The 15513-nt window shown below is 43.4% G+C and overlaps 2 protein-coding genes across 6 annotated transcripts in view; both read left to right on the top strand.

The window, feature by feature from the left end:
• Positions 1-10418, top strand: part of CHUK (component of inhibitor of nuclear factor kappa B kinase complex) — a 25919-nt gene extending 15501 nt beyond the window's left edge. The window contains exons 15-21 of one of the 5 annotated variants that reach the window (XM_052677881.1): positions 603-712; positions 2105-2154; positions 2838-2934; positions 3757-3904; positions 4463-4599; positions 5985-6081; positions 9956-10418. In XM_052677881.1, the coding sequence (XP_052533841.1) occupies positions 603-712; positions 2105-2154; positions 2838-2934; positions 3757-3904; positions 4463-4599; positions 5985-6081; positions 9956-9982 (666 nt within the window). In that variant the 3' untranslated portion in view covers positions 9983-10418. Of the gene's footprint in view, positions 1-602; positions 713-1510; positions 1884-2104; positions 2935-3756; positions 3905-4462; positions 4600-5984; positions 6082-9955 lie in introns of those variants that run through there. The other 4 variants (XR_008205280.1, XR_008205278.1, XR_008205279.1 and 1 more) reach the window with 4 other exon arrangements.
• Positions 10236-15513, top strand: part of ERLIN1 (ER lipid raft associated 1) — a 19004-nt gene continuing 13726 nt past the window's right edge. The window contains exons 1-4 of the mRNA XM_052677891.1: positions 10236-10346; positions 10859-10982; positions 12158-12239; positions 12615-12661. Coding sequence (XP_052533851.1) covers positions 10298-10346; positions 10859-10982; positions 12158-12239; positions 12615-12661 — 302 coding nt within the window. The 5' untranslated portion in view covers positions 10236-10297. The remainder of the gene's footprint in view (positions 10347-10858; positions 10983-12157; positions 12240-12614; positions 12662-15513) is intronic.

Below are 15513 nucleotides of genomic sequence, written 5' to 3'. Positions count from 1 at the left end.
AGGAAGGCAGTTTCTTTACCACTCACTTCTGTTGTGCTTGTTCAATATCCACAGTCCATGATTCCAAGATGGTAACTTGTGTTTTCTCAACCATGCCAGAGATTTCCAGTGTATGTTGGGCACCACTTGGCTTCTACTGGTGCTTGGAAAGATTGTTGTTCATTGCCTTATCTGACTGTGTGAGAGTCTTGATATAAGAGTAGTATTTCTGTATTGCTTTGAGGAAGATGTGAAGTACTAGAGAAATGTTAGGCCAAAATGCATGTGGGAATGTAAAATGTTAGAGCACCTTTTATTCACACTGTAAGAACAAGAGAAAACATCTCTGCTGTTGGAACATCTGTAGACCCAGAGTGTGTATGTGCAACAAGCATTTTGAAGAGCTGTGATTAATGAAGAAGTTGATTTTTCTCATCCTTATTGTGAATGCAAATGGTATCAGTGAGTAACCTTGGTTATTATAATAGCAGTCATATTGAAGAGCCTTTATCTCCTAAAGTCTGCAGGGAGTCAGCCTATTGTCCAAAGAAATATTCTGTAGATTTTTATCTTTATTCTTGCTGTCCTTCTTCAATTTGACTTGTAACTGCATCTCCCCATAGGCTGAAGATATTGGATATTTAGATGAACAGATCATGGCTTTGCACACAGAGATTGTGGAGCTTCAAAAGAGTCCATATGCAAGGCGCCAAGGAGAAGTCATGGAGAGCTTGTAAGTTCTTTACTTACTGTTTCTATTGTGCATTAATGGATGTCTGAGTGATGTTTTAATCTATTGTAATGGCTCTTTTGTCAGCGTTTTCAAAATGTGTTTCTCAGTTTTTTGCAAGCTGAGTGTACAGAGCAATGCTGAGATCAGTTTGATTACTCTGCTGTTAAGAGGGAAAGTCCCACCTTATGTGGCTCTGCCTTCCTCTTGAAGATCAACTGATCATTTAGCAGCATTGTAAAGTCCAAGAATTATTAGCATTCAGTCAAAGGAGCAAGCTCACCTAGCTTACCTAACAAATCTGGAGCTGCATGATGGCTGGACCTCTAGAAACATGGGGAAAACAGCTGGGACAGCCAAAACAACAACAAGATTAAATTTGTTGATAGTAAGAGCTCTTCTAACTAACTTTGAGTATTCTGAGAGGAAGCATACATTCTCCTGGCATGCTCTTTACCCTCTGCAAAGCTAGGTCAACTAAGTTACTTTTTGTCCATGTATAGTCACTGATACAGAACAACTGTATCAGGTTGGGCCCAGGAAAGGAAGTGGTGGTGGAGAGGAACTCCCTCTTGCAGCAGTAGTCCACATTCACATCAGCTTAAACACCTGATGAAATTGCCTTCTGAAGCATTGTTTGCAGCACTTTCACTACTGAAAGCACAAGGCTGCATCAGCATTTATCGAAGTACTTTAAGTATACCCTGAGCTGTTGCTCAGGATAGTCTAGTGCTACGAAGACAAAATTCTGTTCTTTTCTTAACAAGGAGTGGAGAACAGATTGAGTCTCCTGTTTTTCAGTTTTTCAGGCTATAGCAAAGCACACTGCTTAAGATTTGATGCATGCAGCCCAAAGACACAGGTGAGTCCTGTGTGGTGTGTCAGACTGGATGTGCACTGGATGCTAATGCTCTCTTTTTTCCCTGTGCAGCAGGAGGAAAGAGCACCTCTCACCTGTCTTAGGCTGCTGCAGGACTCTCAAGACCAATAACAACGAAATATGTTAGAAATGCTCACATACATAAGGAGAAGAAGTTTGCATGATTTCTTGAAATCATACTGGGGTGATCTAGGGGCAGTTAAGAGAAGAAGTCTGGTGTGGGCCCAAGAACTAGTTAAACTGCAGCTTGTTGGAATATTTGAGAGAAATAACATAAACTTAATGGAAAAGAAACACTGTCCTATTGTTTGTGCTTTTCATTTGCAGAATGTCACTAAATGTCACTAAAATTGACCAGGCGACATAAGCAGAATGGGAGCAAGAATTTCTGAGGCAGCTGTGCAGAAGTACCTTTAGTTACAAAAACAAGGTTTTGCAGTTAAGGATACTACAGAAAGAAAACATAGCTGAGCCATGTGAAGGCATATGATTTTTTTCTTTCTTTCTTTTTGAAGGGAACAGAAAGCCATAGATCTGTACAAGCAATTAAAAACAAGACCTCCAGGTATGGAAGCAGGTTGTTCAAAAACTGCTCTGCATTTGTGCCCAGCAACTAACTTTCACTGATTTTTTTTCTCAACTCAGTTCTTGCAACCCTGAAAATACTGTTTTGGAGAAGTCAAGTCATTGTCAAGAACATACCTCAAGCCATTTTCTTCTTGTTGCTGAGCCAGGCATTCTCCTGAATTCCTATAATACTGTTCCCCAGTCATTGGTTTGTCCTATGATTTTCACACTTGAGTATCTGCCATAAACAACTTTGTATGCCTTCTGACATTCCCTAACACTTTCTCCAGATACTACTCCTTTACTTCTCCATACTCAGGAAGAACTGCCACTCCTGTGTCATCACTCCAGCCAAACGGCAATCTTTTTTTCTCTTAATACCTCAGTTATTCTTGATGGAGCCTCGTGTTTGAGCATTATGTGTTCTGAATGTGGTACCTGGTGAGCAAGGAAGAGTTAGTTGCTTGTGCATTTGGCAACTATCTTTCCTTACTGAAGCTTTTATCTGTGGCACAAAGAGATGTTTAAGAAAAGCTGTGCCTAATGAGACATTATAGCCAACCTGTGAACTGTGTTTCAGTTTGTTTGCCCGCACTTAAGTGACTTTCATTGTCTCTGAGCATGAATGAGGGGGAGTGGCTTCGCACTGAGCATTTTACTAATGATTAATGTTCCTTCCAGATCATGCCTACAGTGACAGCACAGACATGGTGAAGATTATTGTGCAGACAGTTCAGAGCCAAGACCGAGTTCTGAAGGAGCTCTTTGGCCATCTCAGGTAACTATTCAGAAAAATAAAGGCAACTTTCAGCATTTGTGTCTTTGGGTCAGTACCCAAATGTTCCATTCACAGATAAGCACTTCTCATAGCACTCTTATTAATATTAATAGCATATTAATAGTATTAATTCTTCTCTTTGTGTCTGTGTTGAATTTCCACTTTTTTCTTCTAAGACAGCTAATGCATATAGCTAGTAGCAAATGAGAGGAAAATACAGTAGTTTGTGCTGTTAGCAGCCAAGAGTTTACTTAAAATTAGGCAGGTCTGCTCATGCTTAAGTTGGAATTTTAATCTTTAAAAAGAAATAGTGTAACAAGCTGAGAAAATAACAGTGATTTGTTCATTAATTTCTCAAAAGCTCAAACAAAAAAGACATTACATAGATCTCAGTAGTCAGCAAAATGTGATCTGTCCTTATTTTCAGCTGTGGCATATGGTTAATAGATCCACAGAGAAAGTTGCCAGCTTAGGTACATCAGCATACAGAGACTCGCATAGACCAAAGAGAATTAAAATACCGTGGTTGAGTTTCTATACTGTCTGTTATCATCAGGATCAATTTTTGTACCTCAGATAAGAGCTTATATTCTCGGTATTAGTAGCAGTGTTGTCTACCTACTTTTTTTGAGTCTTAACCAGACAGAAAAATCCAGGGGTCCTTTCAGTCTTGCACATTTTGTACCTGCAGCTACCACAGTGTTGAGCTAAGAGAAAGGGGTGTTCTCACTGAATTGTCCTTGAATCTTAAGATGAGGCCGCTTTCAAAAAGCTCACTGCCACACAAGCTGGAGTTAACTGTGTGTTTTGGTTTTGTTACAGCAAGCTCTTGGGCTGTAAGCAGAAGATTATTGACTTGCTTCCAAAGATTGAAGTGGCTCTAAATAACATCAGAGAAGCTGATAACTCGGTGATGCAGATGCAGGGCAAAAGACAAAGGGAGATATGGCATTTGCTGAAAATTGCTTGCGTAAGTAACTTCTGGATTTTTTGCACTTCCTTCCACTGTAAGAACCAGGGGACAGCAAACAAAGCTGTAAAGAAAGAAACTCAAAACAAAAAAGAGGTGCTTCCACACAATAGTTACTTTACTGTAGAGAAGGGAAGTTTGAGATGCTAAAAGTTCACACAGATTTAGAAGGACAGTAGACAGATTCATGGAAAAGAAGTCCAGTAAAGGAATTCTTGGTCCCAGAAAGTTCTTAAATGCAAATTACTGGAGGCTGGAAAGCAGTGCATGTAACATAGCATTACATGAGCTTCATTCTTATGTTCTCTGAGTGTATTGCAGGATGTATACTGGGATAGGTAAACTTGTGTCTGCTCTTTTAAACCTGTCATTATGTTAGTATTTCTGCAAAAATGAAATGGGTGCTTTCTTAAATAGCATCAGGTGTTTGAAGAATACACTTGATTTTTACACATCATTTCTAGTGGCTATACAGCCAAAACTATCTTGATTTCCATGTGCCAACGTTTAAGGTCAGCTTAGGAAACATATCACAGAAAACAAGTTTCTTCTTTCTAGACTCAGAGCTCTTCTCGTTCACTGGTAAGCTCCAGCCTAGAAGGGACAGCCTCAACTCCAGCTGCCACGTGGGTCCCCCAGTGTTCCTCAGAATATGCACCTCACCCTCTTTCATCTATGGCAACTCCTGGAGATGGGTAAGAGCAACAAGAAAAGGATGCTGCTACAGAGAGAGGAGTCAGTATAACCACTGTGCACATACACTCTGAAACCACGTCTTCTGCTGATAGTGTCTCTAGTGCTTGGGGGCCCTGACCTATTTACATATCTTTACCACGTCCCACATGGTGGGCTTTGGATATGCTATGAGAGAGTGTTTTAGAATACTAGACTGCCTCTGAAGGCAACATTATTCAGTTCCTGACTGGTGTTTTTTAATAACTTCCTGCTGCCCATACCACAGCTCTGCCCCAGGGCTGCAGCAAAAGGCAAATTTGGAGCCAAAATGCAGTTTCTTTTCATGCCCAACCTCTGGTGCCAGATAAATCAGGCCATATTTAGTACTTCTCACAGCTTAAGGATTAAAAGTCTTAATTGAAATGGAGGTCTGAAGTTGGAGTCATGAGTAATCAATGTTCTATTTCACTCCTCCAAAACAGTTTCAGTACCTCATATGTTACTAAAACTCCAAAACCTCAGGAGTTTGGTTAGCTCTTTCTTCACAAACCTTCATGCTCCAATCCTGAGCAATTTCCATATACCACTCTCAAGTAAAGCTTGTGACCTCCATCAGTTAGCACTGTGCACTTAATTTCTTTCATATCTCAGCCTAGCTGAGACAAGAGAGTTGACAGGAGCTGAGGATTTTGATGCTTTTCTCAGTTCATTAGTAGTTTTAATTCCAGTCAGCCTAACAGAAGAAGAGCACCCCTCAAAGACTGCTCAACACTCAGTGTTCAGCAGTGCAGATATTGTGGAGCAGTAGCAGGGCTTACAAGCACAAACATTTCATTTATCAATCCATTTGGCCATCTCTTTCTTTTTGGACCTGAAACATCTAATTTCTGAAGATACATATTTTCTAAGTGTGCTTTTGCTGGAAGTCAGTTTTCTGAAACCTTTAGCTTCCTCCTTTCTGTCTGCTGCTGTAGGGCATGTTCTACCTTCTAGTGATACAGGTTGATCACACTTTAATGAGTGCTTTCCTGAGGTGATTTTGTATGGCGTCAGAGATCCTCTTCGAAATCTGGCTTCACTGTATGAGGAACTGTACAGAAAGCTGCAAGATGTAAGCCTGTGATTTCAGGCCGCTTTGTACTCAGTTCATTCCCCATGTTCTCTTAAGGCTGAATTTCAGAGTGGTTTGTGTACTTCCTCTGTAGGGAAGGAGAACAAATGGAGGCTTGTGGGGTGAGGATCTGCTGGATGCTTCCTCCAGGCGTGTTTTATGCCCTAAAAGGCAGCTCTGTAATTGCAGAGAACTGTTAGTTTTTTGGTGTTTTACTTTTTTTCTTCAGTGCAGAAACTACTGATGTCAGTGTTAACTTTTTTTTATATTTGTCTTGTTATGCCTTCCCTACAGGGAAAACTTTGTTGATGTGATAGAGGAGAACCTGAATTATCTTGATCGCTTTAGCAGTATGTTGCAGGAGGCAAGAGAAGAGCAGAACAGCTTGACGGTAAGCTTGTTGGTGTGTTTCTGAGGACCTGACTGTCACAGCCACAACAGTGTCCTCTGTGAGTACGGAGTACTCCTGAACTCCTTAATTATTTGTGATTATGTGAATTGCTGTGGTTGGCATATGATGTCTGTTACCTCCCTGAACTCTGCTAACATGCTGGTCTTCATGGAAAGCAGCCTGCATGGAGCCCTTTTCTGGTTATGAAATTAAGCTCTCATTATAGTGAAAGCGGGGCTTTAGAGAGTCCTAAGAAGGCTTTTTGCAGAAATTGTTTTTTGAAATAGCAAGGCATTACAGAAATGTTGATGCAGACTGAAACTGTTCCCAAGTTACTGATCAAGGCTGGTAAGTTACTGCTCAAATGGGCCCAGGAAGATGAAGAGCATCACAGAACACAAGGTTTCTTGAAAAGCTGATTTTAGCTGATTTTAGGTCTGTTTCTTAGAAACGCCAATTCAGATATATTAGGCAATCAGATTGACCTTTTTATAAAGGAGAAGAGTCCATACAGCTTCTGTCAGCTTGAGATTGCCTCAATTTATTTTGCAAACTATTGCAGTCCTGTAGAGAAGTCAGGGATCTCTGAGGAAGTGAGATCCCCTGATATGCTCTGGTTTGGATTTTCAGAAGCTACTTACAGTGTCTCTTCAGGGTTGGTATCTATTCATGTGGGATAAAAAGTTAAAATTGTTTATCTGTTGTAACTGCTGAAATAAGGAACAGAGGGTTGGAGAAATGAAGGTTCGTGAAATAGAGCTCTAAAAACTTTAAAATGTCTAGAAACATTTCATAGTTTCAACAGAAACTATGCTGCTGTTTATGAATCATACTGAACAGTGAACCAAGAGTTTACTGGAGTTGCTGAGGATGAATTCAGTGAAAACTTAATAGCAAATGAAAACTCATTAGCAGAAATTGCTATTGCTAGAGGAGGAGAAAGCTCTCTGAGTGGCTTCCTATTGGTTATTCTTACCTATTTCTCTGTCATCTCCCGCATCTCATCCCATGGTGCAACATCTGACTCTGACATATTTTAACTCAGAAAGATTATTCTTTCTTGTGGAATCATGCTCTGCCAATAAATACTTGATTTAGTTACACTTGATTCCTTTCCCATTCTTCTTGTATTGCGACACAGAAGATAAACAGGAAAACAGCAAAAAATGAGATTTGTCCTCTGAAAGTCACTCAGAAGAACATAAGAGAAATCAGTAAGATCTTTTTTCTCTATTTTTCCATAAGCATGGCTGGGAGCCTTTTTTTCATATGTTTGTGTTTCTGTACTGCCTGTACAATCACTAGGGCCAGTAGCAGTAGGTTGTGTACAGGCATAGCATCATTCTCAGAGCAAGAAAGACAGGTTGTGCCATGCCCGAGTGTTACAGTAAGTGTGGGGAGAGCAGTGCAATCACAGTGAGCCATGTCATGAAACGGTGAGAATTTTTCCAGCTGTGATGGAATGATTATCTGAAGAATAGAGAAGTACTAGATAGTGAGTCTTTTGTCTCCATCTCTGTGTTTTTTCCTTGCTTTCTGTATGGGAACTACTGAGTCACGGCCTGAACCTCCGATTGATCACCTGAGGTAGCCATGAGCCAGCCAGAGGAGGATTTGAGGGATCCCCCTATTATCAGTTAGCTGTTGTCATTGAAAAATGGGGTCCCTTACGCGTTATGGGTAATATCTCCCCATATCGCATGGCGGACTATTTTCAAGGACTTGGCAAGGACGTCCTCATCACTAAAGAAAGACAACTGACTGCCTCCATGGTGGCATGGCCACTATAGAGTGCCTTAAATCATGCAGATACAAGAAATAATACTTTAGAAACTGAAAATCAGCTTTTGAAAGACCTCATTGAAAAACTGGAGCATGAACTTGGCGTTTTAACAGGGAAGAAGCCAATTCTACATCTTCCCGTAGGCCAAATTCATAACATTTCAATAAATGATGACCAGACTCCTGAATCAACAGACTTCGTTGATCAGGAAAACAACAAATCCAAATCAGACCTTGAATATCCAATTCTGACCGATCCACTGGAAGTCCGTCCTGTCGTAACCCAGAAAACAAAAAAAGTACAGGACAGACCGGCAGGGGTGCCGCCTGATCAGTGGCCCCCTGCACAGACTCATTTACATGTAACAGCCCAGCCATACACGGCAACAGAATTGGTGGACTTAGTACAGTGATTTTGGCAGAAGCCTAGAGAAAGTGTGCCGGCTTGGTTATTAAGGCTGTGGGATTCTGGGGCAGAAAGTGTCTTGGTGAATGGCCCAGAAATAGCCAAGTTGGCCACCATGACTGTCCATCCTGTTCTCAGACAGAGGTTATATGTGGGTCATCAATATCGTGATGAAAACCATTCCATACTAGAATGGTTAATGGCGGCCTGCCGTATGGTATGGCCAAATAAATCAGACACACCTTTACATACAGGCATGTGGTCCTCCATGGAGGACCTTCAAAATTATATCCGCGAACTGGGTGTAAGAGAGGCTATCTATGAAGACACATTTGATGGCCCTGATATGGTTAAATTTTCAGCAGGGATGAGAGATTTAATTTTACAGCAAGCTCCCTCCCATCTCTATGGCACCCTAGTCTCCATATTAAATCCCCTTGTAGTGTCAGAAGCCATAGTCCAGCAGGCTGCCCAGTTAGTTGCCGACTTGGGAGAAACAGAACGCCTGCGGACTAGGTGCAGTATTCGGTTTTTGGAAGAAGCAGAGGTCCTGCCAGTAAATAAAACCAAAATGCCAGCTACTCGAGCTCCTCGATTGGGACCCATAAGGGTATCCCAAAAACAAACGTTTAATGATTTAATTTGGGCTGGGGTCCAATTTGCTAAGATCGACCGCCAGCCCAACCATGTCCTTCTCCAGCTCTGGAGACAACTAAAGGACAATCAAAAATTTCAGAGCTACCCTAAGAAATCAAGGGTAAGGGTTATAGAGAGGGTGCCAACAACAACATGGAACTTAGAAGATTTTATTGTTCCAAATAGGAAGAAAAAGCCACCTCAGGTGTCTTGGGCCACAATGCCTAAGCCATCAGAAGCAAAAGAATTGGCCGTAGCACAATTCATGGCGTGACAAGGGATGTTAGTCCCCATAGGGCCTCCAGACGGGACCAGAGGCCCTACATAGAATTAACAATTTATTGGTCCCGAAAAAATATTCAGAGATTTATGGCATTAGTGGACACTGGAGCACAAACATCAATTTTCTATGGAGATCCGAGGCAATTTGATGGCAACAGAGTGATGATTGGTGGTTTTGGGGGACAGACTATTCCTGTCACCCAAGCATGGCTAAAATTAGGGATTGGGCATCTCCCACTGATGGAACATAGAACGGACCTGCACCTCAGGACCTCATGCCTCCGGTCACATCATCGAGCACTGGCCCATAGAAGAGTATGGACATCCACTGATCATCACTCATCTTGAATTGTACCAACACACGTTGCGATAAAATTGTATAAACGTTGTGATATACCGGATCTCTGTATTAGGGAAAGCTTACCCCCTTTAGTTAACCTGATCATTGGTTCACGCCGTGAAGGGATGGAGTGCATGGGAACTACTGAGTCATGGCCTGAACCTCCGATTGATCACCTGAGGTGAGCCATGAGCCAGCCAGAGGAGCACAGGTGAAGGCAATTCCTAGACCTATTTAAGAGCTGGCTACCAGTGGAGAAGGATCTCTTCTGGAGATCGCCTCTATTGGTGTTTTGTGGTGAGCCCAGCCTAAGAGTAAGCCTTCCTTTTTATTCTCTTTTGTTATCATTGTCCACTTCGCCTAACTCTCTTGATTATATTGTGATTGTAACATCTTGATACCCATTGATTATACATTTTCTCTTTCAGAACTTTGACTGGAGCTGGCTGAAGTAGTCCCAGGAACTATGCTGCTTCCTGCCTCTGTGCAGATAGCTGGCTGCAGCCACGTGCCCCATCGCATCTCAGATTAGCCGTATGGATTGCCCAGGCTGTGGGGCCAGCAGCAGATATACGAAACTGGCACTAACTGTTTAACAAACTGTGGCTTCCCTGTGCCTTCAGCACAGCGAACGCTCTGTACGGCAGGGACGCGGCACACCCTGCACTGTCCTGAGGAAGCAGCACCCTTGCCCGGGGCTGGACCTAAGGTTGCAGAGGGGACACGGGCCCCGCAAGGCCCCAGCGGGCCCCACAGCGGAGAGCGAGGGGATGCCGGGGCTGGCAGCTGCGGGACCCAGCGGAGCTTTTGTATCGACGGGTGCGCGCGTGTATTTTAAGCAGATTTTATCCTTAATAAACGCCGTTCTTAGGCTGCGGCGGCCTTGCTGGAGCGGGGCAGCGGTCGCGTGACGTCATCAGAGGGCGCCGCCCGGCGCTGGCTCCGCTGCCGCCCGGCGCTGGGCCTCTGCCGCACGTGGGCGCGGGGCGGGAGGGGCGGGGCGGGGCGTCACGGCCGTTGGGCCTAGTTTGTCGGAAAGGCGCGGCGCCTTTCGTCACCGGGTTCTCCCGGGCCGGCCGGAGCCCGGAGGGACGGTCGTGAGCCAGGCGTAGGCCTCCCGGGGCCGGCCCGCCAGGTGAGAGCCGGTGTCGGGGTGCGCGGGTTCCGAGGCGCGGTTTTCTGTCCGAAGGAGGGATTCGCGAGGAGGGGGCGGGTCGGGCCTGTGCGGCGCTGGGCTGGGAAGCGCGAGTGCTGCGGTGCAAAGGCCGAGCGTTTCCCTCCCCTTGGGAAGGGAGCTTCCTCCCGCCCTCCCTCAGGAGTTTGTCTCACAGGTGCTGCGAGAATGACGATGGCCCAGGCCGGAGCGGTGGTGGTGGCCGCTACGGGAGTCCTTGTCTTCTTCCTGTATGCCTCCATCCACAGGGTTGAGGAGGGACACCTGGCCGTGTACTACAGGTAGCGTTCCTACTGGAAGGCCTCCGCAGGTTTTTCTGACTGATGAGATTCTCAGCCCTCAGAGTGCCCTGGGAGGGGATTGTTCCCTGCTGGGTTTTCCTCAGGGTTTTGCCCTGAAGTGGGTGGGGTGAGTTCTTTCTGCTTTCCTGCACCTATAAGGCACGGTTCTGTACAGAACCGTTGCAGTCCTCTGTTTTTCTGATCCCTCAGTTGTTTTTCCTACCTCTGTACAAAATGACTTATCTGCTCATAATTGGGGTCTAAAAGCATGAAGCCTGTATCCTGGGCCTGCCTGCAGCCTTGTTGCTCTCACCTGGGTGCTGTTGCACTGTCCCAGGACAGGTGGGCACCTGCCTGCCCCTGCCTGGCCCAGTGGCACTGGGAGCTTGCAGCTGCCCTGGACAAACTCTGTAGAAAGAGAGAGGGTGGTTACTAGATGCTTCCTCTTCAAATTTTAATAAAGGAATGGAGAAATTCAGCCTCAGCCTTTCCAAGCTTTTTTCTGCCTTTCTGAATCTTTGGGTCACTTATGCCATTTATCCTCCTTTCTACGCTTCATTTCCCCATTTTGGCCCAATCCCTTTGTGCTGCTTTTTTCCTGTAATTATGAGTGTGTTGAACAATGTGGGCCTTTGCAGGATGCTAAGCATTGGCTGCTCAGAGCTCTCCTCTGTCTCCAACTGACAACTAGCTGTCTGACCACACAAGGGACTGCAGATCGTTGTCCTTCAAGTAGGGGGCTGTGCTGAATGCACTGTGGAAATCCAGACTGTCACAGGTCACCAGCTGCTGGACTTTTCCATGACTGCTAGTCAACAGCTTAGAGGAAAAAATTCTGTGTTCTGTAGACTCTCTTCAGTGTTGCGGTGATGCAACAGAATGTTGCCGAATTTAGCTATGTCTGCTATCTCTAAAAGTTAATTTCTCAAAACTGTTAAGTCACAACAGGCAAGTGTCTTCTTTAGAGACAGCTGTTTTATACAGAAATTGTGCTGTTAATATTCTCAAGATAGATTGCTCCTTGGCACTGTAGTGAATGAAGTTACAGGCCTGAAGTGACTCTAATGCAAGAAATATGGAGCAGGTGAATTGTGTAATTCACACTAACATAGCTGTGACTCCTGGCATTTTGACTGTGTTTTCCATTTGCTTGAATGTTTTCTCTTTCTCTCTAGGGGGGGTGCATTGTTAACTAGTCCAAGTGGACCAGGCTACCACATCATGTTGCCCTTCATCACCACGTTCAAATCTGTGCAGGTCAGTGTCTGGACTGCTGCCCTGTGCAAAATGTCAGCATTTGTTGGGCCTTTGGGTGCTTTGCTGCATGAGAACCTGCACAGATTCTTTTGGAGCGGGAAATGCCTCACTCTAGGATATGATCTGTTTGTGGACAGATTCCCAGGAAAGCTGCAGGAAGTAAGAGTAGGGAAATGAGCACAGATGCCATTGTCTCTCCCAGAAGGCAGTTAGGACAAAGTCCGTTTCCTACTTGCACCTACAACTGCCACGAGGGAGGCAGAAGATGCAGTTTGGTTCTTCGTGCCTCTGTTATGGTTATGATGGATTGAAAGCAGCACGGTCTGCTTGGAGAATGGTGTGCATTTCTGAGCATTGGTTATCTTTTTATTTCAGACCACTCTGCAGACTGATGAAGTGAAAAATGTGCCTTGTGGAACAAGGTATGTTTTTTTCATTGTATTTCTTCTGGTGTAGAGTAGACGTAGTAGATGTATTCTCTTGCGTAGTTTGCATTAGTTGTTCGTAGTGCTGTGATGCAGAGGCTGAAAAGTAAAAGCATAAAATTAGATCCAAGCATAAATGCATTCATTTCACTTGGAAATCAAGCAGGAGGTATAGGACCAAGTGCACTTGCTGGAATTGATGTTTGCATTTATGCTGATGACCTCCCAACTTTCCTTGTTTTCTTCCTTGCATTACTCTCAGCACCTACTAAGTCTTCTTTAGTCTGCCTTCTGCTTTGCGTATTTCTAGCCGGAAGCTTCTGGTGAATATGAGTGCTGATTACAGCAGTGGGCAAAAGTAAATGGTGAACAGAAGTCGTTGCTCCTGGTGGGAGATGACTTGTTTAAACAACAGCTCAAGAAATAAGTTTCCTGGAATTACTACAGCATTTTCTGGAATCAGCATTTCACCTGATTTAGAGAGAGACAGAGACAGAGAGAGAAAGACAGAGGATCTGTCAGAATAAAGCAGCAACCTACCAGGGGTGGCACTTGCCTGCTTCATAATTAAGTTGATTTTTAGATTGTTGAAGCAAGCAAAGTGATAACAGAAGGAGAGAAAGCTGGGTTGTGTTGCAGATCTTGTTGTGTTGATTCTTTCACAAAGTAAAGGGATCACTGAATTTGTACCATCAGGATCAGCAAGAAGTGATCATTTTTGTGTTTTCACTGCAAGGTACTTGCAATGCTTCTGTTTAGGAATACAACAGAACACTATCAGCATGACTTGAACAGTGACACATAGCAACTCTTTTGAAATTCAAAGTTGAACACCGGCGACCACATTAATAAAGCAGAGTTAATTTTGATCTGTTTTGGTCCTTGTTAAAATGAGTGCTTAGAATTACTCCTATAGCAAATCATGAGCATTGATTGAGCTTAAATATTAACTTAAAAATCTTGTGTTACCTAGCAGGCTTTAGTCTAGATTTAAAGCCCTTTTCAGGAGTGTTTATAAGTAATGCTGGTATTCAGAGATGTTACTTCTAGAACAGTTTTCTGTGTTTTCTTTAATGCCTTTAAATGTATAGCGTTTGGAATCAAAGTCTGAAGCTGCTCCACGTCAAAACTTTGAATTCAGATTTCTCTAATAAAATATTAGGAAAAAATGAGTAAAACAATATTTTGTAAGTAATGAATTGATTCCAATCTGAAATTTCACTGTCCAGGTTCAAAGTCTATTACAAGAGTAGGTCCTGAATGCTTGAAGTACTGTGATTGTGTACTGAACCATCAGACTGAAAAGACTGATCTTTCTCTTCTGCTTTGTTCCGATTCTCTGTATTCTCATACATTAGGAAGTTTAAAATGGCTGTGTGGGTGTCCCATCCCTAATTTCTACCCTGCATGTCCCACTCATATGTGACAGTGTCAAATTGATACATTAAATACAGATTTTAAAATGCTTTGGCACCAGTTACATGTTTTTCATAAAACAGCTGTCAGCTCGAAGACTAAAACTATTTCATTACAGCAGGTACTATTTCATTAAGCCAAAATGAAAATCAGTTCAGTGATTACCTCTAGTGTTTGAGGTTTCTGACCTTCTTTGGCAAGATAATGTATGCTCAGTTCCTTGGAAAGTTCAGCGCTTTCCTCGTGGCAAGTCTGCTGATCTCTGAAAACTGATGATCAACGAGACCTCATGAAACTAGTTGTAGAAGAGCAAGGTATTCTGAAGAGCTGACTTAAGAGATTCTTCACTGGCTATTGTGTAATACAATAAGCAGATTCAAATGACTCTGTATTGATATTTCACACGAAAACTAGGAAAGTAGCTTTTTTCTTACAAAATAATTGGGAAGACTCATATTAAATTTTGCACAGGATTTACCATGTTAAGGAAAGGTAAATAGCCAGGATGCGAAGTGTTGATATTGCCCGAGTATTAGATGTTTACTTGCAAAGTGTGGGTCTTGGGCTCCTACTGAAGATCCCTGGCAGAAGCACCAACACAGCACTAGAGGACTGCTGCTCTGGGACAGATCCCTGCAACTGGTCATGTGGAAAAATGTACTGCACAGATCACAAATGGATGTGTTAGGTTAGTCACTGTGTCTCTAAACAGACTAAGTGTAAGAGTTTTGACACAGTCTTGTTACCTAGCCTGGTGTGGTTGTCTTTGTGGTCTAGCAATGAGCTTTGAAGGTTTGCTGCTGCTTTTTTTTTTTTTTTTTTTTTTTTTTTTTTAATTTATTACGGTCTCTTCTATGGCAACATATTTCAGTTCTTCCCTTGTTTTCTCCTGGCCAGGCATTAGCCCAAATGCTGAAGCGTATGAGTCTTTCTAAAAAGTGCTGCTGAAATGCCTGCTGGTGTATGTCTGTCTCTTCTAGCATCCCCTGTATGTTTTCATTCTGTCAGTAAAACTAGTAAAACAGTGCTGATGTGAGGACCTCAGGGTATGTTCCAGTCCTATGTATTCTAAGGTAGAGGTCAGAAATTCAAGTGTGAGAAAGGCTGTGGAAACTGCAGTGGAGAGTCTTAATCACTGGAGATCTCCCTGTGGGAGCTGTGCAGTGGGGGTCGTTCAGCATTGCATCTGTCAAGAAGGCTGCTTTTTTAAGTGGGGATGTTTGGAGTGGTAGTGAGCTGCCAAAATGGAAGGAGCTTTGTCTCAGCTGGCATTTAAGCTGCGTCAATACCAAAGTGAACTTTAGAAAAGCAGACTTCAAGCTACTCAATGGATTGCTGGCCAAGATCCCCTGGCGCGCTGCCCTCAAAGACAAGGATGTTGAGGAGAGCTGGCTGCTCTTCAAAGATGCCCTCTTGGAAGCACAAGAGGTCTC

This window comes from Tympanuchus pallidicinctus, unplaced genomic scaffold, assembly GCF_026119805.1.
Source record: "Tympanuchus pallidicinctus isolate F22 unplaced genomic scaffold, pur_lepc_1.0 scaffold16, whole genome shotgun sequence".
Taxonomy (NCBI): domain Eukaryota; kingdom Metazoa; phylum Chordata; class Aves; order Galliformes; family Phasianidae; genus Tympanuchus; species Tympanuchus pallidicinctus.
Note: the sequence above shows the minus strand (reverse complement) of the source record. Positions and strands in the feature narration are given on the sequence as shown.